The 27,435-nt window shown below is 45.8% G+C and overlaps 3 protein-coding genes across 3 annotated transcripts; 2 read left to right on the forward strand and 1 right to left on the reverse strand.

Moving 5' to 3' along the window:
• The first annotated feature begins 11,114 nt into the window (after positions 1-11,114).
• Positions 11,115-16,930, forward strand: LOC112872457 (ABC transporter E family member 2). The gene is made up of 12 exons (XM_025935544.1): positions 11,115-11,353; positions 11,919-12,004; positions 12,091-12,188; positions 12,298-12,415; positions 12,551-12,640; positions 13,083-13,387; positions 13,479-13,674; positions 13,750-13,932; positions 14,595-14,864; positions 15,463-15,708; positions 16,380-16,511; positions 16,594-16,930. The coding sequence occupies exons 1-11, from the start codon at positions 11,251-11,253 to the stop codon at positions 16,497-16,499; spliced, it is 1,815 nt and encodes a 604-aa protein (XP_025791329.1). The 5' UTR covers positions 11,115-11,250; the 3' UTR covers positions 16,500-16,511; positions 16,594-16,930.
• A 261-nt stretch (positions 16,931-17,191) lies between these two features.
• Positions 17,192-21,218, forward strand: LOC112872458 (transmembrane protein 87B). The gene is made up of 5 exons (XM_025935545.1): positions 17,192-17,511; positions 18,221-19,157; positions 19,449-19,544; positions 20,382-20,518; positions 20,708-21,218. The coding sequence occupies exons 1-5, from the start codon at positions 17,306-17,308 to the stop codon at positions 20,871-20,873; spliced, it is 1,542 nt and encodes a 513-aa protein (XP_025791330.1). The 5' UTR covers positions 17,192-17,305; the 3' UTR covers positions 20,874-21,218.
• A 96-nt stretch (positions 21,219-21,314) lies between these two features.
• LOC112872459 (patatin-like phospholipase domain-containing protein 4) lies at positions 21,315-24,170 on the reverse strand. Its single transcript, XM_025935546.1, has 7 exons — positions 23,569-24,170; positions 23,021-23,164; positions 22,637-22,709; positions 22,408-22,513; positions 22,235-22,331; positions 21,850-21,945; positions 21,315-21,772 (listed from the first exon to the last, which is right to left on the reverse strand). The coding sequence occupies exons 1-7, from the start codon at positions 24,112-24,114 to the stop codon at positions 21,629-21,631; spliced, it is 1,206 nt and encodes a 401-aa protein (XP_025791331.1). The 5' UTR covers positions 24,115-24,170; the 3' UTR covers positions 21,315-21,628.
• Between the last annotated feature and the right edge of the window lie 3,265 nt (positions 24,171-27,435).

Below are 27,435 nucleotides of genomic sequence, written 5' to 3' on the forward strand. Positions count from 1 at the left end.
ATCACAGACTTGGGATCCAATTTCACGGCCAACCAGTTCTAGGAATTCTGCGAGAATGCATGTATCGAGATTAAATATGTCTCGGTCGCACACCCCAAGGGCCAATGGACAAGTTGAAAGGGCGATCGTTTTGATAATCGACGGTCTCAAAAAGAGACTCTACAACGAAAACAGCAAGAAGGGGGGCAAATGGATATATGAGCTGCCACATGTCGTCTGGGGGCTTCGGACTCAGCCGTCCGAAGCCACAGGACAAACGCCTTTCTTCCTCGTATACGGCTCCGAGGCTATCTTACCGGCCGATATCATGTGGAAATCCCCAAGGGTTGAAATGTACAACAAAGGCGAGGTGGACGAGGCGAGGCAATTAGAGCTCGATTCTGTTGAAGAGGCTCGCTGCACTGCTCTCATTCAGTCAGCCCGATATCTGCAGGGGATCCGGCGATATCATGATCGCAACGTGAGGGAGCGGTCATTCAGCATCGGTGACTTGGTCTTGCATCGCATTCAAGTCGAGTCCGGCCTACACAAGCTCAACTCAAGGTGGGAGGGCCCGTTTGTCGTCAAACATGTTACAAGACCAGGGTCTTATCGACTACAATATCCCGAGGGTCAAGCTATTCCAAACTCTTGGAACATCCAGAACCTGCGCAAGTTCTACCCATGAGAAGATGTCCGGATATAGCCGAATCTCCGGGGGTTTAGACGGTCTCCTTTCCTCAAATCAGTTTGGAGGCTACGCGCCACAAGATTCGGGGTGTAAATTTCTCTGTGAACATGCGGAGGCTACGGCCACTTGCAGTATTTACATAAATCCGCTTCTTGTCGTGAATTGCACGGAGGCCACGGCCACGTATATATCTTATCGATTTCATGTTTCGACGTAACCGACCGCTCCGCTCATATCTTCTACGGCTCGACTTCTGCCGCGACCTTGGATGGTCGCACGCGACAGTAGTCGCATCTATCCCAACAACTCGATTCGTTCGACTGGTTTCTATCCAGCTTGTTGGATGGGCTCGCGTAAAGAGCTACCTCGACTACATCCCAAGTCGTTCAACTCAGGGTAGTTTCGTTCTTGCCATAAACACGGCAGAGTCACGGCGATGCCCGCGTCCGCTCCCAACGAGTTCGAACCATCCGTCTGGTTCTTACCTAACTCAAGGAGCGCGCTCATATGAGGAGCGACTTCGACTACACCCAGAGTCGGTGCACTCAGGGTAGTTTTGTTTTTCTGCCTAACGCACGGCAATTCCACGATGATGCTCGCGTTCTTTCCTAATAGTTTAGCCCCGCTTAGTCGAGTTGTGGCTACCTTGTTAGATGAGTACCCGCTTGGAGCTGTGACTGCCTTCCGGGTCGCTGCACCCAGGGTAGTGTCTACTACTTAGCCTCGTAAGCCTGGATTCCAATTCAGCCAAGGCGCACACACACACACACACAAGTAGAGACATCAAAGAAACTATATATACAAGGAAGTAAAAACTTGTTCTTTATACCCTAATCCTGCAGTACACTTTGAACTATTTGTTCTGCTACAGGTCGGGCTTCTTGGAGGTATTGGTCGAATTGACCCTCGATGCAATCTGCAGCCATGCCCTGAGCAAATATCTCCAATCGCGCGTTCAGCAAAAAAGACTTCACAACTGCAAGGGTGTTGCTGACGCACGCAACTGGAGCCTCTGTGAGGAATTTTAGCACTTTCTTCGGGGCTTCGCGGAGTCACTCTGGTAGGGGCCGCGGGCTTGCTTCGCCTTCCTCTGGGGGATCCACCATGTCCACCAACTCCCGGGCGGCCCCCCTGAGATCTTCGAGCTCCTTCTATCGCTGCTCTTTTTCTTCACCCAGCGTCTTGACTTGCTGAAGGCAGTCGGCGAACTGTTGTTTAGTATCGCTGATCACCTTCTGCAGCCTCTCGATGTCATCTGTACGCCGATACAGCAGGTTCTTCACGTCAGTAAGCAGCTCTTCTTTATATATTAACATTTTCCTAAGTTCTGTGGTGAAGAGCTTTTTCAGAATCCAGGACAAATTGATAAATGCAAGTACTCAAGGGAAGCAATGGCTTACCTTGGTGCGCTTTCCTTTGATCTTTGAGCTGCTCCTGGTGCGCTTTTTCCTGCTCTCTGAGCTGCTCTTGGTGCACTTTCCCTTGCACCTCGAGTTGTTCTCGGAGTTCGGAATTCGCTTTCTCGAGGGAGCAGATCTTTGTTTTGTCGTCGGCGATGCGCCTTTCCAGGGCGGCGAGCTCTTGGTGATCACTCACAACGGTTTTCAGCTTTTCTGATTTCTTCTGGGAGTGGGCGATCACATTCTGCATAAGGAGGGAAATTTAGATAAGCAACTCGATAGTGTTTACCAGTAGGAAAGTACTCAGGTCGTACCATGGCAAAGTCACACGCCTTCTTCAAGTTCTCTATGTTGTTGTCCGTCAGCAACGGATCATCCACCAGGTCGGCGGCGATGACATCCCGATACCCGGACCCGGTCAGGAATAGCTCAACGGGTCTCCTTGAGGTTCCCGTGGCCTCTTCGGGCGGTGACCGCTGAGCACCTGCAAGCACAAAGTGTTTTCAGTATATAGCGCTTGGATTTCGGCAGCTAGCGGGGGCGGTCAAATGCTTACGTGTGCCATCCGTAGGAGCGGCATCAGGAGCCTCGACTTGCTCCCCGCCACTAGCTCCGGTTTCGACTTGTTGGAGCTTGGGAGGCGGCAAGTCGGGCAGCGTCGCGTCCACCTCGGGGGCTGGCTCCGCGGGCATTGGCCCTTCGGGGGCTAACGGCTCGGGGGCTGGAGCCGCCGTGACTGGCCCCACGCCAGAAGATCCTTCCTGGGTCGAAGACCCGGGGGCTGGGGTAGTCGAGGCCGGCGTCAGCTGGAGGTCCGCAGCGCTTGCAGCTCTGACGAAGTTGAAGTCAGACAACACACAAGTCGAACGATCAAAATATTTATTGTGCAGCCAGAGGCAAACTTACAGTGTAGACTTCTTCTTGATGGCCCTTTTTCACCCGCAAGGCCTGTCGTGGCGTTTCCGTTGCGGGCGGCGGGGTTTCACCAGCCAATGGCACGGTCCCCGCCACGACGATGGTGACTGCTGCGGCGGCCGATGGAGCCGCTTCTTCTTCAGGCTCGGCCTGGGAGGAGGAGGCGGAAGGACTACAGGAGTTCATTGTAAGCACGACACAATATCAACATATAGCAATACAACAAAACAACAACAAGTACCCGGAAGATTCGATTTCTTGCGCCTTCCGTTTCTGCACTATCCGACGACCCTGCGGCACCAGCGGCAAAGCGTCGGCCAACTCCACGACTGGCTCGGAGGAGTTGTCCCGTTGCGCTTCTCCTTCAGCTTCTTCCTTTGCCTGGGGGCTCACATCCTCTGTGGACCCGCTGCTGCGCTGAGCTGCAGCTATGCGAGCCCTTTTGGCTTCTACAGCGGCGCTGGGGAGGAGGTGGTCCGACCGGGGGATATCGGGTCATGGCAGGTAGCTGCGGTATAGTTTGGTGTGTCCCTGCGGAAGTTTCTCAGTTAGCGATGGCATAACAAAGATAGATTGCAACAAAAAGTAGTCGAGTACTTACAGGTTTGGGTGGATTTCATGCGGTAAACAGTTCCGGCACGTACGGCACGGCATCCACGTCCAGCAGCACTCGTCTGACTCGGAGGAGAGCGGCGTCGTCTGACAGCTCCTCTGCCCACATGCGAGATGGATCTTCAGAGCCGGTGTACTCGAATCCAAGTCGGTGGCGCTGTAGGATCGGTTGGACTCGGCGTTTGAAGAAAGAAAACATAACAGAAGCATCGGTCACCCCCATCATCTTGTGTGCCTCTATGAGGTCTAATAGCTCCTCGACTTGATCCATGTTTTCCCCGGACAGTTCGAGATTCCACTCCGGCCTCACCACAGGTGGGTTATTTGTTTTTCCGGGGAGCTAGGGGGCATGATTTTCCATGGGAAAAGGTTCACGGAAAGAGGGGCGCCAGTTGACAAGATTCTTCTCTTGCAGCAACCCCTCGGAAACTAGCCTATTCAGATCGGTGAGGGAGCACTTACTGTATGTCCACTATCCGGTCGACGGCTGCGCCTCCTTCTTTTTCCCTTTGATCTCTGATTTCTTGGGCGCCATCTCTGATTCGCTTGCCACGAGATGCTCGGGGGCTGCGGGGAGAGGGGCGGGGAGATCAGGGTTGGGGGATTTCTTTGGGGGGGATGGTGGCGGCGCGTGGCTCTAATTGGGGATTTTTGTGGCTCTTGGCAAAATGCAGATTGGAAGCACAGTTTTTCTCACTGCTGCCGTGGGGTTAAATAACCAGTGGGGTGGGGAAAATTTACTGTTCTGAAGTTCAAGAGTCGTTTTTGGGAATATTCCGAAGCTGAGGGGTCATTTGGTGGACTGTTTGGATTAAGTATTCGACTACTTACTTTTTCAGGGTTAATTAGCTCGAAAAAAGGGGTTTTTCGGATTCATGATCTAATTTCCATCATTTGTATCTTCATTTTGGTAATTTCTCAAGTTGTCATTTTTTAGCCTGCATGCCACGGTTTTCGGATCCTTATCTCCAATTTTGTGGGATTTGGATTCAAGGCTCGGAGGCTGCGGGATACGTGGCATCGACTACTTATTTTTCAAATTTCTTTGAAGGATAAGGAGGATTACAGACTAATGGGACCCTTAGCCTGATTCTCCGATTCAACCTAAGGCTCGGGGGCTACCCCATATGGAGTGCGATTTTTCAAATCGCACACCATGTTAAAAATAAAATTCAGGGCATGAGCACCTCATAGCTTCGATGCAGCCAAGCAAGTACTCGAAGAAGGACTTCAAGACGAAGCTTTTGAAGAAGTCGAAGACTACTTCGGAAGTACTCGATAAGCCTGCAGTACTCAGCTACGAAGAGCTCGGGGGCTTGTCAGACCCGGGGCTACGGGGCTGCGTACATAGCGTAGTTTAAGACATTAAGTCCATCTTATCTCTTATTTATCTCGTTTATCTCTTATTTATCCCGTTTAAGTAGGAGATAGAGCTAACCGATACAGAGGGAATCTACTCGAGATATGTTCTGGTACGATTCCTTAGCTGGTGTTGGTTAGTATCTTTGTAACCCTGGCCTCTCGGATATATAAGGGAGGACAGGGACCCCTCTTAAAACACGATCTCTAGATCATTTTACACCTAAGGCAATACAAACCACTACAGGACGTAGGGTATTACGCACCTAGCGGCCCTAACCTGTCTAAGCTTTGTGTTTCTTGTACCTTCGAGTTCCTGATCTCGGCGTCCCCTCACCCAAAACCTACCACCTTGGGTATATCCCTCGATGGGCAGCCGGTTAAACACCGATAGTCGGGGATGAAGCATCGTAGTCATTGCTTATTCGGAGTGACTTTAGGGTTGACTTTTAGGCAGTGCTTGATCAACTCCTTGGGCACCACTAGCATATCCACTGGTTTCCACGCGAATATGTCCCGGTTGGCCCTAAGGAAGGTGACGAGCGCGTTTTTCTATTTGTCGCCTAAGCTGCCCTCGATCAGAACAGTCTTGGACAGGTCGCCTTCTTGCAGCTGTATGGCCTTGATGCTGATGTCACTGGGGTTGGGTTTAACCCTCGACTAGCAAGGCCGCTGGTTGGAGATCTCCATCTCTAAGTTGGTCAGCTTCTGCGCGGCCGCAATTACTTCTGCAGACGGCTCTGGCACGCATAATTTCGTGGTGTACTCGATTGCTTCCTGGTTGCAGTCGTACGACTTCTTCAGGTCACCACGAAGTGTGAGTATGCCTGTCTTGCCTGGCATTTTGAGTAACAGGTAGACGTAGTGGGGCACGGTCATGAATTTGGCTAGTGTCAGTCTGCCAAGGATGGCATGGTATGACGAGTCAAAATCTGCCACCTCGAACTTGATGTACTCGGTGTGGTAGTTGTCTTTCATCCCAAAGGTGATTGGCAGGACCACTGACCCGAGTAGTGTAGCCGCGGTACCTGGGACAATGCCATAGAAAGGAGCTTTTCTGTGAGTGAGCATCTTGGAGATGTCCAGTCCCATCTTCTTCAGAGTACTCGCGAAAAGCAGGTTGAGGCCGCTCCCGCCGTCGATGAGTACTCGGGTTAGCTGTGAGCCTGCCACGACATGGTCTAGGACGAGCGGGAATTTTCCCGGCTCCAAGAAGCTGGTCCATTGATTGTCTCTAGAAAAGGAGATCGGGACCTCGCTGTATCTCAGAGGCCTTGTCGTGGCCGGCTCCACAAAGAGTATTTCACGCAGGGTTAACTTCTGCGTGCGCCTAGAGGGGAATCCTCCATCTCCGCCGAACATGACTTTGACAACGTTCTTCGGGTCCTGGAAGTCATGAGCCCCAACTTGTCACCTCCCTCATCATCCTCCTGGTCCTTTCGCTTTCCTCCTTGAGGGAGGCGTGGTGCATTGAGTGACTAGCGGATGGTGACGCACTCGAAGAGCGTGTGTCGCGACTTCGGGTGTATCGGGCACTGTCTATGCATGACTTGCTCGTATTCCAAGTGGTTGTTTCCCGACTTTTTGCCATGCGGATTGCACTCGACAGCCGCTACTTCATGGTCTGGCTTGCGCTTTCGTGTGTTCCCCAAGTGGTTCCGCTAGCTTTTGTCGAAGTGATAGTTGCCATTGCCTTGTTTGTCGTGGTTGCACTTGGGGAAGCGGTCGTTCTCCTCGTCCTCTTGGTCAGCCCACCGTGCCATCATGTCGCGCAGCTCTACAGCAGTAGTTGGGCGGTTGCGCCCGAAGTCATGGTACGTATGCTTCGAGAAGAGCCCGTTCTGGAAGCAACGGATGACGTCTTCGTCAGTGATGTTGGCGATGGTGGTGCGCGTCTCGAAGAAACACCAGGTGTAGGACCTCAGGGTCTAGTTCATCTCTTACTTCACCTGGGATAGATCGTGGCGAGTACCCGCCCTGATCATGGATCCTTGGAAGTTGTCGATGAAAGTCCGCTTGAGGTCCTCCCACGAGTCGATGGAGTTTAGCTTGAGGCTTTCAAGCCACGTGAGGGGTGCAGACTCTAGAGCCACCAGGAAGTAGAGAGCTTTTGTGGAGTTGGATCCCCCTGAAACTTTAATAGCAATGGAGTAGCAACGAATCCACTGCGCGCGGGTCGTGCTTACCATCGTACTTCAGGATTCCGACTAGTTTGAAGTCCTTTGGATAGGACTTGTCGGTGATGCTGGTGGTGAAGGTGGGGACGGTCACTGTCGTCATCGTCTTGGCACCTGCCGAAACGATCCCTTTGCCTTGCTTCAATAACACATCACACGTCGCGGCCTTCTTGATCTTCTGCCTGAGGTCGATCGTGGGAGCTTCATGGAGGTTGGCCTCGAGTGAATCTTGGCCTCAATGCCTTGCACCATGTTGGTTGCAAGCGGGTTGTTGTACCTCTTGTTCATTGTTGCCACGCGCGGATGGGTGGCCTTCGTTGCACTGGCGGTTGTCGTTCATCCGGCTCCCGGGGCCTCCTCCGGGGGGTGCGACTGACCAGCGTGGTATCACCATGGCGCTCAGACCTCGAGGGCTGATTCCGAGTGGAAGACATTGGAAGTTGCCCATCGAGTTGCACGAGCGCGTGCTGGGTCAGATACTGTAGCCTTTGTATCTAAAGATTGGATGGGAGTTGTTGAGCTAAGACGACTGCTTCTACGATGGCGCTAATCGGCGTACGGTACTCCCAATCCGTGACTGCTGCGAAAGCGTTGTTTAGATCCCTTGGTTCGTGGGCGCGATTCTGCGCATTGCGCCTGCGTTGGGCGCGCTTGGCGTTCTTTACCCGCCGGATCCTTCGGTGCTCCTCGTCTTCATCCTGGGAAGCATCAGCTATGGGCTCGTTGGCTAAGACGTCCGCGAGTTGCTTGCTATCATACTGTTGGTCCAGCTCGTCGTTCTCCGCATTGTGAAGGGAGGCCATGCAGACTTGACGATCCGGCGAGTGGTTAGCTGTACGGCTATGGTCGAGTAGCTCTGCGCTACTTTCACCTTCTTCCGCGATGGGAGAGAGAGGTCTACCCTCCTGGAAGGGTAGTTCCTGCGTGAAGGCCACAAGACGGGACTCGTAATCGAGTAGTTCGGAGGGCTCAAAGCCCTTCCAGTACACGAAGCATCCTTGCGGCGTTGATGTTATGGTTAAACCTAGATGGCTGCACGAAAAAGATTCGGTGTGGCCGTCGGGTTGCGAGTGGTTTTCAAGGGCGGGGGCCGCCCGACGAGCGGTGGCTCCCTCGTCTCCGAGTCCTTTTCGGGACTGGCTTGAAGGTGTAGTATTGCACGGAGAGTACTCTCCTTTGTAGTCCGAGTAGTTATCGAAAACGTGGGCCCCCCGGCAAGCGGTGGCTCCCACATCCTTGATCTTGAGCAGTAGATCCAAATCCTCCTCCAAGTCAGAGAGGGATTTAGATTGTGAGGTCTTTTCAGATTGGTTTGAATCCGACCCGAATAGATCTGGTGCGTCACGAGTGGAAGTCGTGTCAAAAACGGATATCTTTTCAATCCGCAAGGCAAGATCGGGAAACAACAGATCGTCGAGGTTGTCGATGAACTCGTGGAGATTGCTGCTTGGAGTTGATGAAGAGGCCTCCGGCTCCTTGGAGTTGGCTAGGTGGCTGTTGAGGCCACCCAAACCGTTGGCGACGCAAATCCAAGAGCCGAGGATGAAAGTTGTGCCCTCGTCGAGCACAACGCTGGTGAAGTTGAAGGATGCCATCGAATTCTTCGGTGGATGCTTGATGAACTCCCCTACCTGGTGCGGCAGCTGTCAGTGTTTTACCGCCACACCCACCGAGGGATACCCCTGAGGTGGTGAATTGTAGGTAGGGTGTCACCGAGATCAGGAACTCGAAGGTGCAAAGGAACATAAGGTTTAGACAGGTTCGAGCCGCCGAGAGCGTAATACCCTACATCCTGTGTGGTTTATATTACCTTTGATGGTGATTGTCTCCGAGAGGGTCCCTGTTCGCCCTTATATAGTCTGGAGGGATAGGTTTACATGGAAGTCCTAGTCGGGTTCAAACCTAGGAGTCCTATCTGAGTACTTCTCGGATAGTTTTCTACCATGTCCAACTAGTTTCACTACTGCACGAGTAATCCTAGTGCACTACGAGTAGTTACAACAGAGTAGGACGCGGGCCATGTCTCAACCCGTATCCTAAGTATGCCACGTGCACAGTTCCGTGTACCCGAGTCTAACAAAAGACTAAGCACGAGCGGAACATAAACTAGAGCAGATCACCCAAACCAGAAATCAGCAATGTAATTGTACACCTCAAGTTCTTAATTGCATTGACGAATTCAATTATCTAGTAATAATAATATTCTACATAAAAAGGTATGCCGATTAGGCCCGAAATCCACGAAGCCCAATCTTTGCAAAAGAAATAGAAATGCCCCAGCAAAACTATCCTCAAGCGACAAAGGTAGACAAAAAAAATTCATGTAACTCAGCTTTAAACCTCCTCACACATCATCGCCAGTAAAACTACTTCCTACTTCGAAACAAGGAACACTGGCTAATCGCCAAATCGGCGCGGCTTTGCCGCACTAAGGTAGTTTCTAGTGACAAGCTTAATTCTAGTAACCATGGCATGTAGGGAAACCACAGAATTCCCAGAATAATAATTATACACTATTTGCTTATTTAACATATTGAGGGATTTTCTAGACGCATAATCTAGATAATATTTAGACTGTTGGTATTTGATTCTTTAGTACAAGATGTATTGCTGGTTAATTTGTTATTGCCTCAAAAATTGATAAGGTATAACTTGTAACAACTAGACACTATGTAATTGTAACAACTAGACACTATGTAAGTGGATTAGAGTGATGAAAAGCTTATGGCTATGATATTAGAAAATAATAAGAAAATATGCTTAGAGGAATATTCATTAGCTCAAAACTTTCCATGAGTGTTATTGATTGTCAATTGTTTTCAGCAGGGCAGACTTTGGTCTCGAGCTTGCTAGGAGCCCATTAACCTTCACAACTTCAAAAAAAAAAGAAAAAAATGAGGGGAAGGGGCATGTGGTCTCACTATATTCTTCCTAAACTTGTTAAGTAAAGCCTACTACATGCAACAGAGAGAATACAAAAGTTGGATGAGTAAAATGTTGTTAAATTCATAAACACCATGTCTATACTCTTGCTAAAATAACTAAATGTATGCTTATGTACAGTTGATGATGGGTCTATGATGATTTCATTAGAGCACGGCACATCAATTATCAATTTAACGCCACAACATAATACAATTGAATCAACCTGGGGCAACATATATCCGTGGACTCTATGTTTTTGTGAATGGTATCAATTTAAACATGATGAAACCTACCATTATCATCTTATTGATTTTAGCTTGGTGGCTAAATGTTTTGGAAATTTCTAGGGAGATGAGCCATGCAAGATGCTGGTTGAGACGAGGTGAAGACGAAGTGGAGGGAGAGGTAGATGACAGGGAGGCAGAGAGGAGAGCGTTTCAAATAGGGTAAAAATAAACACGAAAGAGTATTTGAAGTGTTGATATTCGTTTCAAGTCAAATAAAGCACTTTCTTTCAAGCACCCGTCCACTCTAGCGTTCCCAAGGCATCGCATATCGCAGTCCTATAAATTGAGGGGAAAAACCCGCCTAAGAAAAAAGAGATGGAGGGAGTAAACTATAACGGAAAAGGATGTGGTAACTTTTTTCTTAAAAAAAAAACTCGACGTGGTAAGAATGAAGCGTATAAGGGGCTAAAGATTCCTAGAAATAAGAAATTTTAAAACAAAGATGGGGAATGCGTTGTTTCATTGTTTGCATGCTGATGCTAGGGGGAATGAAGTGCTGCCATGCCTAGGAGAATCATGATTCAAGGGTAAAATTAGACTTTTCTTCCGAGCCCTCCCAAGGAAGATTTTTTTTCTTTTTTTTCGAAAGGTCATAAAATCCTCCACCGAGAGGGGGAAAAAAGGGAAAAGAGAGAGAGAGAGAAAAAAGGAAATTGGAGGAGAGTACCGGACTATCGGTCGAGTACACGAACCCGGGTCCGGTCGCATCAGGAAGCCGGCCGGCCGGGCATAAGAACCGGGACGGGACCCGAGCCTAGGGTTTGGTCCAATCCCCTCCGCGGCGCGCACGTGTCCGCCACACTCCCAAAGGGATACCCCTCTCTCTCCCACCGCCGCCGCTACGCTTTCGGCTCCACCACCTCTTCCTCCTCGGAGCCCTCCCCTCGGCGGCGGCGGAAGAAGAGATGGCGGAGCGGCTGACCCGTATCGCGATCGTCAGCGAGGACAAGTGCAAGCCCAAGAAGTGCCGCCAGGAGTGCAAGAAGAGCTGCCCCGTCGTCAAGACCGGTAGGATCCCCCTCTCCTTTCCCCCCTCCGCCGTGTCTTCGGCGATTTGGAGCCTAGGTTTAGATCCCGAGGGCTCGTCTCCACCACCTGGGAGTCTGTTCGAGCGTAGCGAATCCGATGCTTGAACGGACGCTGGTTGATTCGTTGTGTCTTGCAAGATCCGGGGAATCGGAAGACGCTTGCGTGCTTAGACGCCGATTTTTTTAGCCCTAGAAATTTGGTTAGACACTCTTGTTTAGTGAATTGAATAGAATTCTCGAACATGATGCTACTAGATGTATAGTTGTTTCATACTGTAATATGTGAAGATCCAGTGTCCAAATACAAGAACATCCACTTGAGGGCTTTTCAGTGAATTAAATAGAGTTCTCGAAATGATGCTACTATATGTATAGTTGTTTCATACTGTATATGTGAATATCCAGCGTCCAGATACAAGAACATCCATTTTGAGGGAACATATACAATCTAGTATTGTTCTCTTCACTATGTTGTTCCGTACATTAGCTAGTTTCCTGGCCTATCATGGACCACGGTTATGATGGTATACTGTTTTGGTGTACAGGGAAGCTTTGCATTGAAGTGACTCCGGCATCGAAACTCGCTTTCATTTCTGAGGAGCTGTGCATCGGTTGTGGTATTTGTGTTAAGGTGGGCTGCTAATGTGTAGGATAACTGTCTATGGTGGGTCTATGTAATGGAATTCGTAATTCTCACTCCCGTAATCTCTGCTGCAGAAATGTCCATTTGATGCCATTGAAATCATCAATCTCCCAAAAGATTTGGAAAAGGATACCACTCACCGATATGGGCCCAACACCTTCAAGTTGCACAGGTATGATGTTTCATTGTAGCGCTGGGTTTGTTTGTAAATCCTTGCTACGTTGTCTAATCTTGCTTGAAGCTTGCCCCTTTCGGATTGTTACTGATTTAGTCACCTGCAGGTTGCCTGTCCCGAGGCCTGGTCAGGTTTTGGGCCTTGTTGGAACAAATGGAATTGGAAAGTCGACAGCACTTAAAGTTTTGGCTGGCAAGCTGAAACCTAATTTGGGACGCTTCAAAGTATATTTCAATACCTACTCCTACCTAATTTCTTTTCCCTGTTTGCTGGTTCCATATTAGTTATTTTCTTTGAGAAAGTCTCATTCCTCTTATAGACCTCACAAATGATGACATTTTATCTGTGTGATTGTGCAGAACCCACCTGATTGGCAGGAAATCCTTACATACTTCCGTGGGTCTGAACTTCAGAACTACTTCACACGCATATTGGAAGATAACCTCAAGGTGCTACTTGGACACTTTCTCTGCTTTTGCTTCATGTAGACTATGTTAGTATGCAGCCTGTAATAGTTATCACATGATTTCCTGTCTACTATCACTATGCTCTGTTTATGGCTACTATCATATGCTAAATTATGCACATTTTCTGTCCTGTAGTCTTTGCCTTGCCTTCTGTCCTGTACTATATTGAATTATGTACAATTTTTTTAACAATGTTTGTGCTGTATCTGAAGTTGTGTAGCATTGAATGATTGCAGAACTAAAAAGACAACCATGGTTTTTGTTCCACTTTTTACATAGCCTCGTAACTTTGGGTAGTCAATACTTTTTTATTCGTAGTTGTCGCTATACCTTAGTGAGAAAGAAATGCTGCTGTTCTTTTAAACTTTCTCAACGGTTGAATTGTTTTGATCTGATACCTTGAATTCTCCTTTTGTTTTCATAGGCAATCATTAAACCTCAGTATGTTGACCACATTCCAAAAGCTGTTCAAGGAAATGTAGGGCAAGTACTTGAACAGAAGGATGAGAGGGATATGAAAGCTGAGCTGTGTGTTGACCTTGAATTAAACCAAGTTATTGACCGGAATGTTGGAGATCTGTCTGGTGGTGAGCTCCAGAGATTTGCAATAGCAGTTGTTGCTGTACAAAATGCGGAAATTTACATGTTTGATGAGCCATCAAGTTACCTTGATGTTAAGCAGAGGCTTAAAGCTGCACAAGTTATTAGGTCCTTGCTTAGGCCCAACAGGTAACACATTTGCTATTGTGATTACTTGTTGAATCGTTGAACAAGTTTTGCTAGGAATTCGTTATCGAGAGCTATCTCCCCTCTGTTTCAGCTATGTCATCGTTGTTGAACATGACTTGAGTGTCTTGGATTACTTGTCCGACTTCATTTGCTGCTTATATGGAAAGCCAGGTGCTTATGGTGTGGTTACCTTGCCATTCTCGGTTCGAGAAGGCATCAACATTTTCTTGGCTGGATTTGTTCCAACAGAAAATCTTCGGTTCCGAGATGAATCTCTTACATTTAAGGTAACATCTGCAAATGCTACATGAGATCCTTATTCTGTGATGTAGCTTTACCTTACATTAGGGTTGTTCGTTTAGATTGCAGAGACTCAAGAAAGTGCTGAGGAGATTGAGACATATCAACGTTACAAGTACCCTACCATGAGCAAAACACAGGGAAATTTCAAGCTAACTGTTGTTGAGGGTGAATTTACTGATTCCCAGATTGTTGTGATGCTTGGTGAAAATGGTACAGGGAAAACTACATTCATCAGAATGCTGGTAATTACACCTCTCTTGCCCTACTTCTCTGGCATCTCTTGCCCTAAGGTTCTTGTTACCTTGGGTCTTGATGGGGTGCTAACTTAGTGTGGTGCTATTGCTGGTCTGATCCTATGTGTGTGTTTCTTTGTAATTAGTCTCACCTAGACACCGACTTCCTCCACTCTGGTCCAAGGTGGGGGTTGTTACTTTGTAATTGGACCATTTTTCCCTCTTAATACAAAGATACGCAGCTGCGTGTTCGAGAAAAAAAGAAAAAAAAGTCATTGCGAGAGTCTTGTAAATACTGTGGATATTAAAAACGACAGGAGGAAAAAATTCAGGTGCTTGCTTTGCCCACTATTACAGCGTTGATATGCAGTTTTGCACTCTGTTGCCTTTCCCCTTGATAATTTAAATTAGTTGGTGCTGCAAAACCTGATGTAATTTGCAGTTTTGGTCAATAGTGTTGATCTATGTTTGTTTTAGTTTAATTTTGTTTGCTGTACCAGGGTGCAAAAATCTTGTTCAGTTTGACAATGTGGGAGATTAAGACTCTGCTCATCATTCTTTGATTTCTTCTGATAGTTGATGGGATGAAAATAGAAAAAAAATGCAGTGTTCACCACCAAGTGTGTGAATCCTTTGTCATCTTATTCTGCTTGTTTATTATGTCTGGACAGGCTGGGTTGTTGAAGCCCGACACAGTGGAAGGAACTGATATTGAAATTCCTGAATTCAACGTGTCATACAAGCCCCAAAAGATTAGTCCAAAATTTCAGAATACCGTGAGGCATTTGCTTCACCAGAAAATACGCGATTCTTATATGCACCCTCAGTTCGTATCTGATGTCATGAAACCACTACAAATTGAGCAACTCATGGACCAGGAGGTTATTAATTTATCAGGTGGAGAGCTCCAAAGAGTTGCTATATGCCTTTGCCTTGGAAAGGTAATATTATTGTTTCTTTTAATATGAAGTGTTGCTTTATTTGCCTTTTCTTTTCTCAATTGGTCAATTGAATGGTCTGGAGAGTGGAGATAATAAATGTTTAATGTTCTAATTGTTTCAAAAGTTTGCATGTAGGATATACTATATTCACATTTTTAGGGCTATACGATCTTCACAATTCAACTATATAGATGCCTGTGTCTTTTCCTGCTCTTTTATTTATTTGGACCTTACAGGTCTGCTGCATCTATGATCTGCTAATACTATCTTAGAATCAGAAACATAAGATTTTTAGGACAGTGACACTCCCTGCAAGTTAATCATTTGACTAGCAATTTCTATGAAAAATATGCATTCTGTGGAATTATTTTTTTTATGGCTCTAATAGCATTAGTATTTTGATTTCAATGTATCAATCATCAAAGCACAAGTTGTTTAACTGACATTGCAGCCTTGCAAATAGTAACTACGATCTAATCCTATTAATGATGATGCATGCTGCCATGTCTAATATTTTAATGGGTCTAAGCATTTATTACCACTGTCATACGTTATTGACTGTTGGCTTCTTGATACTTACACTGTGGTATTTGTTCAGCCTGCAGATATCTATTTGATTGATGAACCAAGTGCGTATCTTGATTCAGAGCAGCGTATTGTTGCCTCCAAGGTTATCAAAAGATTCATTCTTCACGCCAAGAAAACTGCATTTATTGTTGAGCACGATTTCATCATGGCAACCTACTTGGCTGACAAGGTCATTGTTTATGAGGGGCGACCTTCTATTGACTGTACAGCCAATGCGCCACAGTCTTTGGTATCTGGAATGAATAAGTTCTTATCGGTAAGTGAAGAATGAAAAATAACTAAATATCACCTGTTATCGAAACTTGGGGCTACTTGCACAACTTTGCTGATCCAATTGTATGTGGTCCTGTCCAATTGTATTTGGTTCTCATCATAGATTGATTTTCAGTAGTATAGTAATCAGAGATTTGCACTTAAACTTGGTACTGTTGTAGAGTCTAGATACCCTTACCCATGTTTCTTATTGTCTTACCTATAATTTTCTGCAGTAATTTTCTTTCTTATCCCTTTTTGGTAGCATCTTGGTGTTACTTTCAAAAAAGACCCAGCCAACTATAGGCCTTGTTTTAACAGACAGGACTCTTCAAGACCCTCCTACCACTTTCATGACTAGGATTCAGTAATTCTAGATTTGCACATGCGTGTTTGGTTTAGATCCCAAATGTGCCTAAGCTTGCCAAGCCAAATTTTGGTTTTGGTGCTCGGCAACCTTCCTATTTGGCAACCTTAAATAATTAGTTTTTGTCCAAAATTGGCAAAATTCAGGGCTACCAATTTGATAACCGAAAATTTACTATGGCAAATTTAGGAGCAAACCAAACAGCCCCCAGAACTCCATTGCTGTGTATAAATTTACATTACATTGGTTTCTTCATTATTGACTATACATTTCCTTGCACTAACTCTCTTTTGCCTTTCCTTTTGTAGCACCTTGACATTACCTTTAGAAGAGACCCGACCAACTATAGGCCCCGTATAAACAAGCTGGACTCTACGAAGGACAGGGAGCAGAAGTCGGCTGGATCCTACTACTACCTTGACGACTAATGAGCGCGTACAGGTTGCAACTGATTTTGTACATTCTTGGCTTGTATAATTACCCATAGGTTCATTTCTGACTTTCCCTCATTTCCGTGTTCAGAATCTTCTCGGAGAGCTTTCTGGGCATGATCTTTCCATGCCGTGGAAACGCGAGGCTAGACTACATCACGGCATGAGACTAGTCGAATAATTGGCTGCCAGGAGTCACCAGTTAACTTATAAAGCAGAGCATGCTGTGTTGATAGTTTGATACTGAGGTTTTTTGTTGGCTTGATCTATCTGTATGACAAAGGAAGATGATGAGATCGGTGTTAAAAGCTGGGCTTTGTCAGGGGAGAATCAATCACCGCTAGTTTCTGTTTATTTGTACCGTTGATTTGCCATCGAGTAACTTCAATCCCCGATTTATAGATGACGTTAAAGTTTTCGAGAAACAATGTGAATCTTATGGTCCGTTGTGCCCATTGATTTCTTGCATTCCTCGAGAATCCGTGTTGGATGAGCCCATGAAATTGTTGCCGTCGGGTACATCATTTTGCCACTTTTTTCTAGAGACACTTTACATGCCCGAATAACTAGCCATCCTTCAACTGATTGGCCTGGCCCACAAGCAGCGGCGACTCGTGCCAACATTCTCGCTGCCACTCTCCATCAGCAGCTCGCGCCGCCTCTGACCGGTGGGCCCCACGGCGCCCTTCCGGCCTTCCTCTTCCTCTCCCACTCCTCGCTTCGCCCACCCACCGCCCAACCCCGGCACCCTGCACTGCGCCAGCGAGATCTCCCGCGCGCCCCCGCCTCCCCTCCGCCCCGGCATGGATCTCCGCCGCCTCGCGGTGCTCGCGGCGGCGCTCGCCGCCCTCGCCGCCGGCTGGTGGGGCCGCGGCGCGGAGGCGTCGATCCACACCTACGACCGGGAGCCCTTCCGCGAGGTCGGCAACGCCTTCCTCCTCTCCGGCGGCAGCGAGGGCATCGTCGCCGACGGGGCCGACCCGGCCGCCCCCGCCTCGTCCTTCATCAAGTGAGTGCGGAATAAGTACCGACACAAGCACCCCGCGCCCGCCCCTTCCCCGCGCCCTCCTCGTTTGATGATTGCAGAACGCACTGTCTGGGCGTAGTTTCTAGAAGCTCGATTGTTCGTTTCGAATCTCGGGGGAGCTAGAGCCTGCCACGGGAAATGGGAATCGGTTGCTGGCTTTGCTTGCTTGGTGGCAATTAGGTAGAAGGTTTTGCTCCTGGGCCATGATCACTGTGTGATTCGTTGTGAAATGGGCAAATGGTTACTGGTGCTGTTGGGAAAATTCAGGCTTAGTACTGAGACGGCAGCTGCGGGTGGTGATTGGGCTTGCTTGGATGTGCTTGGCTTTTTTGAACTTTTAGAATGCAAGTAGCACTGCCCATGTTAATCTGAGAGTGAGATTCTGCAGTTGTTTGTGTTCAATTTGTGTTAAGCTTGTCTTCTTTTGTTGTGTTTTACGGTTGTCTGTGTACTTTGTGCTGAACTTGCTCTTCTTGTAGTAAGGGTAGTGGCACCACATCGAAAGCAGGTTTAGCTAGCCACCAAATTGGAGAATCTCAAGCCATTTGTGTACATTTATCCTTTCATCAAACCACAAATGGCTTAAATTTATGCAAGTGACTTCACTAATTGGCTACTTTTTTAAAGTCTCAAAATGTGTGGTCCGATGCTGAATTTGGTATTAACTACATGTCTTGGCTTGCTGTCTTAGGTTTGTGAATGTTACATTCTGGAGAACCCCGGAAGCTGCTGAATCACATGCAAAAATGGCACATAGTACAGGCTTGGTACAAGCTATTCTATTTGAAGCTGCAGACAGGGATAACATCGGTGGATCTGCCTATGGGGGTCAGAGGTCCATATGTTGTACCCCAGACCTTGCTAAACTAGAGGGCTGCAAGCAAGGAGAAGTAATCAGAAGGCCATCATCTGATGATCCAGATTGGCCCTATGTGCTAGACACACACTTCAGTGCTAATTACCTTTCAGTGAAGTTAGAAGAGGAGCAAGTGCACATTACAAAGACAGGCATGTACAACTTGTTCTTCATATCCTGTGATCCAAAACTTAGAGGCCTTACTATGAGTGGGAAGACTATCTGGAGGAATCCTGGTGGGTACCTACCAGGAAGAATGGCGCCTTTGATGAAATTTTATGTTCTCATGTCGTTGGCTTATCTGTTGGTAATGATTGTTTGGTTTAGCCAGTACATAAGGTTTTGGAGGGATATATTGCCAATCCAGAATTGGATCACATTAGTCATTGCACTTGGCCTGTTTGAGATGACACTATGGTACTTTGAATACTTAAACTTCAACAGCAGTGGTGTGCGGCCAGTTGGTATCACAACTTGGGTGGTCACTGTTGGAGCCATCAGAAAAACAGTTTCACGTCTACTGATCCTTTCTATCTCGATGGGATATGGTGTTGTTCGCCCAACTTTGGGAGGTCTCACTTCCAAGGTGTTGCTGCTTGGACTCACATATTTCCTGGCATCTGAGATGCTGGACATTGCAGAAAATGTTGGAACAATTAATGATATATCAGGCAAAGCAAGGCTTTTTCTGGTCCTTCCTGATGCATTTTTGGATGCTTTTCTCATACTTTGGATATTTACTTCTCTTTCACGCACTCTAGAGAAGCTACAGGTAAGCTAAATTTGATGTAATTTTTCATGTACTTCTTTATTTTCTTTATGGAAATTAATACGATCTGATATTTACTTCGTGGGTATCTGCAAATGTTAGAACTTCCACTAGTTAGATGTGGTGGGTGAGGTAACACAGTAATTACTTTCAGGGGTTGTGGCTAATTTAGATCTGCTGGAGTGACTAGTATGCTAAGTAGTTAGAAATTATTATGAAGCCTATTGAATCCTGGATACAGAGATGCATATTTGTATTTTTTTCCCTAAACTTGCTACTTTTCTATTTCAACAGGCAAGGAGGAGTTCCGTGAAATTGGATATATACAGAAAATTTACAAATGCATTGGCTATTTCTGTGATAGCTTCAGTTGCCTGGATTGGTTATGAGGTGTATATATTTCTCTAATACATCCACAGTGAACATTTTATCAATAAAAGAGCAAGGTTGCCTATTTTTAATGAAAATATCACCATCAACATGTCTCTGTTACATTTGCTGTTGTACCCCCCATCTTGACACATCACCTCCTACTCAATCTTGACAATTTTAACTTTTAGCAGACTGACTTAGGTTCCAATTCTGAATAGTTTTCCTAAACTAGAGATTGTGCTTCAAAGAGGTCTCCATCATCCACAATATTGCAAATTTGCAATAGTAGTTGTCAGATAATGTTAAATCCTATGCACGCTGGATCAAACTATTATGAGAAAGAACAATTTTGCTAATTTCGGATAGCGAAGAAAAGTATCTGTATATCGATGCGTTTCCTTGGCTGTAAAAATAATTTTACTCATCTTATTTGTTTTTATGAAATCTGCATTTGCTGAGGATCCTGTTTTTAATTAAGATTTACATTAAGAGCTGATGATCCTTTTTTTAGTTGACATCTACATGGTGAGCTTTCACTCAAAATCAACATATACTTGTTGCTATCACCACAAAAGGCATGAAACGGATTGATGAATGGCATGCATTTTTTGTCCAATGCATGTGCCAGTGCCATTCATATGCTAATAGATTTGGCTGAAATTGTTCCTATCCATGAGCATCTGTCTCAAATCAAAATATTTTTCTGCATATGTATAATGCTCTGCAGATTTTGTGCGTGAAGATGACATAATTTCCTCGTTGATCAATAACATTTATAGCTGCTTAATTCATGCGAAATTTCTCAGAGATTTTCACTTGAATAACCTGTTTTGTTACCATGACTTCATTTTCAAGGTATATTTCAAAGCAACAGACCCCTTTAGCGAGAGGTGGCAGAGTGCCTGGATCATAACTGCCTTCTGGGATGTTCTTGCACTTGTTTTGCTTGTTGTGATCTGTTATCTGTGGGCACCGTCCCAAAGCTCGCAAAGGTAATTCTCTTCCCTTTTCAATGCAATGCATAATCATGATGTTTGCTGGTTGCTTCTTGTACTCAATACTAGCCAATTGGTCATCCATGAAATGCCCAAAATTTTACCAACATCAATAGAAAATAGCAGTTCTATATGTCTAGGAACCGCCCCATAATCATTTAATCAATATGCATGTACTTTTTCCAGATATGCATATTCTGGTGAAGCTGCTGATGACGACGATGAGGAAGCTCAATCCCTGACAAAGGGAGATGGTGAAGTTGGGATGGTAAAGATTGACAAGGACAGGAATGTTGGTGTTAGCAATGCTTTCAGTTTGGAAGATGAGGCTGAGGAGGACAAGCGGGAATAGCATTTTCTTGTTCCTTATGGCTTATGCCCAGGCCCCAGAAGACAAGTGATTTATTGGAGCAACAACGTTCCAAGATACTTCTTTTCTTTGCTAATTTTTGGTGGTTCAATGCCCTTCTGTTACAAGGTTACATAAGGCTGTTGTAGAAGTGCGTGATTTTATCCGTTCCCGTGAGGGTAATGGTTCGGATTTTATGTAGACTTCAGATAGGCTGAGATGGTGCAGATTATTTATAACAATGTACATAACTGTTTTGTTTGCTTGTTGCATGTTGTCTGATGCATGATCACATCCTGTACGAAACTGGTTAACTGAGCATTGACAGAGTGGTTCGCCTGATTGAGTGGAAGGATGTGAGTTTTCGTTCAAGAATCACAAAATTAGATCCTTAACTACTTAATCAATGAGAAATGAAAGTTCTGAATGTAAGTTTATAACAAGTTGACTTTGTGAAAGTTGTTTGTATGCGAGTTGCCTGTCCGCAAGGTGGAAACATTACTCCCCTGTACCATTACAAAACGAGCTCTCAGGTCAAACCTCGTTGTCTAATATATACATTTGAATACGCTGATCAGTCTGTAAACCCTAATATCAACTTGCCTCCAGCGTTGTTGTCATGCCTAACGACTGATGGCCAGTTCCCGGCGTCTTTTCATGTACTTCTCCTTAAAAATCCGATCTTTATAATATATTACAGGTATAGAACTCCCATGAACATGAACCCAGCAGTTCTGAGCGAACCAAAGGTGATTGACTCATTCAACAGCGAGAGGTTGATCATTCTTCGCAATCAACTCACTAGATTTCTGCTCAACCCATACAGCTGCATCCATGTACCCAAGCTCGTATAACTTGTCGAGAATTTCATCTTCCGCCGGTTCCAGAGCCCAGTTAAACAGCTGCAGTTGGTTTGAGATAATAAGAACAAAAAATATATGCAATTGAAGAATGTACATGCTGGGAAAATTTTAGTAACCTGTCTTGGGCTAGCCCTGTTCTCCGGATTGCAGTCTGGACTAATCCCAATCCCTTCCAAACCCAGTCTGTTGGCTGGGAAAGCACATATTCGGACCTACAATAACAGGTATAGTGCCACTAATGAGCGTCACAACGTGAACAACATACAGCATGGTACATGTCACCTACTCATGTTTTTTCTTTTTGAAATGAAACAATGTTCCCCAGATAGCAAGTAGTAGACAAGTGCTGTTTTATGCCTCCTTTTGTATGTAGTTTTAATACTTTCTAAGATTTAGCAGGAACATGTCATGGATCCGCCATATATAAACGTAATATTCAATGGTCAAAATAGATATATTTTTACCGTCAAAAAGAATCCAAAACAAAAACTGCATACGTACTGTTTCGGAAGCAGAAGTGGGTGGCATAAACAATGTAAGGCCCCCATCAATGCATAGGCGGTTACGGAAGTAAGTTGCCGGCCTGGGAGCTAAGTATCTGAAATGAGAACAAAACAACCATTTAACTCTTGTAAGCAACAGTGTTAGGAAAGAACAGCGTAGCTGAATCTTACCCAGGAATAAAAGAGGATGTAATGACAGCGTTAATGACATCTTCTTTGGAGTCAAATTGGTCAACTAGTAAGCCCCTAGGCCTCCAGGATAGCTGAGTAATAGCAACTGCATGAGAAGAATATGGATATTCTTAAAATGGCACAACCAAGTTACTCGCTGAAAACAAAAATGCCAGACAGATGCATAGCCAATATGTAGAGTCAAGCAGTAGCATGGTGTGAAGCTTACCACGAATCCTTCCGTTGCATCTGATGTGCAAATCATCCGGTAGAAACTTGTCAAGGACATCCCTGAGCACAGCCTACATATGTGAATTGGATTACCAGGCGTAAGGGAAAACCCAATCAAATTTAGTCAGCTAATAAATAACCGCTTAGGGACTGAATGCCATATGTCTGTGATGCTCAACTATTTTGCAGCGGAAATTTGAGGATATGCCAGTTTAAAAGGATGAGTTCAATCGTAAATGATTACAGTAAGAACTGATAATCCAAACATTGTAAGATACTACAATTCCACACTTGGTAAACATGAATGACAAATCTGCCACGCTCAGTATAATTAGAATTAGACTTTTCTCTGGGGAAAAAGAAAGGGAGAGGAAACACATACCCCAAGACGAAATGCAGTCCCCTTACTCCGGCAGTTGTCAGCTAGATCTTTAGTCACCTGCAGAGCATCTTGCATTGTGTTTCCAGATGCAATCACTGCACAGATTATGGCACCAGCTGATGAGCCAGCTAACGGAGTTCTCTCCTAATATATGTTATGGAGAAACAAACCATTATAAGAAGTGCTGCGCGACAGCCAACAGAACAAACAAAAGAGAATGATTTATCACACATAAGCTGTGAACCTCATAGATATATGAGCTCCCATGCATAATTGTAACAAACCATACTATCACACACAAACAGAGTGGAATGATATCAAGAGCTCCCGCAAGCTGGTAAGCTGAAGAACCGAGGCAAACTTGACAGTTATTCATTACTATCCTAAGTTTTTTTGCTAGAGATTTATTATAAATCTACTAATCCAGAACATGGGTACATATCACAATTCATTCAACCCATGAAAAGCTAGGTTGGCACCCACAATTCTAAATGGAGGATACGAAACGTTGAGATGGGAGGCCGGAGCAGCTGGGCAGGAGAGCGTACAGTGATGTAGCCTTTGTCCATGAGGCACTGCGCGGCGCCGAGGTGGTAGGGGAAGAGCAGCCCGGCCGCGGAGAAGCTGAACCCGGGGGTGGTGAGCTCCCGCCGCCGCCTCTCGGCCTCCACGTCCTCGGGCCGCTGCTCCCACACCACCCCGTCCCTCGCCTCCACCTCCTCCACCGACGCCCCGCCGCGCCCGCGCATGGCCCCCGTCCCGCGCAGCAGCAGCGCCGCCAGCCCCAGGAACAGCTCCCCGGTCCTCACCGCCAGCGACCTCCTCTCCTCGACCGCGGGATCCGGAGGCGCCTCCGCCGGGAACGGCAAAGGCTCGGGGTCGCGCCGCGCGGCGGCGCGCGCGAACAGGAGGCGGAGCCGGGACGGGCGCGCCGCCGCGGTGGCGGGAGTGGGAGTTGGCCGAGGCGGCTGCTGGGGCTTGGGCGGGAGATGGGAGGAGGAGTAGGCGGAGGAAGGGAGGAAGTGGATGAGGGAGGCCATGAGGGCTCCTCCTCGCCGGCCGCCGCCGCCGACACGCGGGCACGTGCGAAGCATACGAGGCGATGTGGCCTGTGGGGCTCGGATTCGCCTCTGTCGTTTTGCGCGTGGAGAAATCGAGGTGGAAAAATAACAGAAAAAGGACGAGAGGTAAATTTGTGGAAATTCATTTGACGCGTGTCGGTGTCGGCCTGCAAGCGCGTGCTCACGGCCCACGGGCCGTATGTTCTATGAGCCCAAGCCAAAAACAAAAAAGATGGTATTAGTAATAGGAGCTAAATTTATGAGTATAGGAGTATTAGTCAGAATTGACGGCCAAAATGGACTTAGACCCGTTTGTTCCCTCAGATTAAAGTTTAGTCCTCTCGTATCCAATTAAAAAAATTAAATATAGATTAATTATAAAACTAATTATATAAATGGAGATTAATTCACGAGATGAATTCATTAAGCCTAATTAGTCCATGAATTGATAATGTTGGGCTACAGTAAATATACTCTAATAATTGATTAATTAGGTTTAATAGATTCATTTCGTGAATTAGTCTCTATTTATACAATTAATTTTATAGTCCCCTATTTAGCATCCAAACATTCAATATAATCCGGGACTAAAAATTATTTTTTAGTCGTGTATTCAAATAACCTCTAGCTGTTTCACTTAACAATATGATAACATACTGCATTGACAGCTCGCCGCATATGAGTAGATATATAGAGAATACCGAGCCTTGTATTCTAAAATGTTAGCGATTAGTCTCTTCTTTTCTTTTTGGTGGTTAGCACTTAGTCATTTTTGTGTTTGCTATAATCCCACACTTAGTCGCCCTGATATACTGTGTGGGTGCAAATGCAGAGAATAAATTTTGGTTTGTCCAAACGAGTGGAGTAAGAACACATATGGGATGGAGGAATATATGAAACATGATTTTTCTTTTTGAAACGGCTATGAAACATGATAGAATATATAAGCCATATCTTCCCAAATCTACTCCGATTGGAAAAAATTGATCCGTTAGGAAGGATCTCCTCACATTCTCACATATATTACGTGAGAGGTAGAAGACAACCTCGACTATGTGTCGAAAAAACCTACGAACCCCGACTTTTGCCGGCTAGGCTATAGGTCTTTTTGCAATCCACTCCAATGTTATGTACAGAGAAACAAGACCATGATGCCAAGGCAAGTTTGAGATATTCAAGCTAGGGAAAACACAATTGAGATACGAAAAGCTCAAGGTATTTTATTGCATTCTCTTTCATATTTATTCATTATAGTCTCGGAAAGTATGTGAAACATTCTAAAAGCATGCTATTGCATTCACTCTGTAAAAAACTAACAAAGAAGACATCTAAAATGCATCTCCAATTGGAGATCAAAGACGTGTGTGTAAGAAATATGGCCTCATTAGACCATTATTATAATTTTGGTGATTGTGTGATAACATAGTCAATGGGATTAACAAGTTTATGAGCTCAAGTTTGTAAGGTCCCATAGATGGAGTCCAATTCACATACAAGACGTTCAAAATCGCAGTCGGAAAGTACGTGAAACATTCTAAAAGCATGCTATTGCATTCACTCTGTAAAACTGAGTAGCACCGGTTGCACCGACGCTATAAGAAGGGAGCATCAGTGCAATGAGGAGTGTTAGGTATTTTAACGATCACGAATAAATCCGCAAGCGCACAGATATCATTGTAGCTTTCACCTAGGAGTATTCTAGGGTATCGTATCCACAGAGGAACGTGAGTATATTATCTAAGGTTTAAGCTCATCCAAGTACACCACACTATAGAAGAGGCAAGGGGTAGAGAGGATTTCTAAGGCTAGGATCTAAGATAAGGTGGAACTATCCTAATTATTTACTTCAGACTACTGGCTCCATCTGGATAAGACCTGGATGTCCCGGTAACACGGCACTGTGATAAACCCGAACGGGGAGGGTTACGCTGAGTAACAGGACCGTCACCATCTATCACCTACCTTATCAAACCATGGAATATACCATAACCAATAGGTAAAGTCTAGTCTAGAGACCACATCTACGCTGTCGTTTACTGACTCTAGAGGCGTACAAGAACATCCGTATCTATCAGGAGTCTTACTCTTGAGCACGCACTAAACTAGTGAATGATTGATCCAGTAAACAACTAGAGGACTAGAACTGCAACTTAACTAAGAGACTAAAGCACGAAGAAAATCATGAATATTTACTATGATTGATAAGCATCCATTAAGGTACAAGTTGGAGAAGAGCGACGGGGGCCGACAAACCTAGCACCACCCCAACTTCCCCTCACTCTCTCCCTATTTTCTAAGCACTACCTGGGCAACACTAAGCCTCTAAGGTGAGCCTAAAGCTCAAGAATGAGAGTGAGTTATGTGTGATGGTGTGTCCCTATTTTACCCCCCTCCTCTCATATTTATAGGGGTGAAACAGGGGATTCCCGGCCGGCAATCTCGTGGAGCCATGCGAAACCGACTTCAGGAATTCACCAGGAGTCGCCACGAGGAAGCTGGAGGCGAGGGGCTAGTGTCAATTTGGCCGAACCAGTGGTTTGGCCGAACCCTGGCCACTGCCTTTGGCCACCGACTTTGGCCAGAACGTTGGCAGGTGGGCCCCAAGGATGGTTTTGGGAGACTTGGCGCAGTCCTACGTCAAGTGCATGCTCTGGTGGGCTCTTTGATCCATGGGAGTCTGAACGACGCGTTCTGATTGGTCGGAGAGGTGTTGCCTTAGATTGAGAGTGTGTTTAGGCTGTCATATGGGTCCTTTGATCCTCATGCTTTCTCGTGATTGGTCGGTGTTTTGTGCCTTGGATTCAAAGGTATGTTTTCCCTCCATTTCTAATCAAATTCCTGCATAGCACTATTTTTCAGAAACATGTGGAATTGATATTATTTTGAATAAATATGCATGCAGGAAATATTAGTTCTCCCAATTTTCTGATCAAATTGACAATTGAAATCGGTCCGTAACGAGCGCCAACAAGGAGAAGGCATGGAGATCAAGTGAAAAAGTATCAGATGCACCAGTTGAACCGACACCCTTGTGTCAAGCGTTGGTGCATTGATAGTTTACTGATGTAGAAGTGTTTGAAGTTGGAGAAGCCTTAAGGTCTTCAGCACCGGTTGAACCGACGGTACGTCGGTGCATGCATATTATGTTGCAACTTCCTTTTGCGGTCCATTTTTAGGCCTGTTTCTTATGATGCAATATTATGTTGCCATATCCTTTCAAAAATGTTGCAATCTCCAACACAATTTCAAAAATGTTGCACTAGTTCCATATAGTTGTTGCAGCAGAGCTCGGCAAAGTGTTGCAATACATTACATCGTGTCAATGGTGCTAGGTTTTAATTCACAAAGCCATAT

This window comes from Panicum hallii, chromosome 8, assembly GCF_002211085.1.
Source record: "Panicum hallii strain FIL2 chromosome 8, PHallii_v3.1, whole genome shotgun sequence".
Classification (NCBI taxonomy): domain Eukaryota; kingdom Viridiplantae; phylum Streptophyta; class Magnoliopsida; order Poales; family Poaceae; genus Panicum; species Panicum hallii.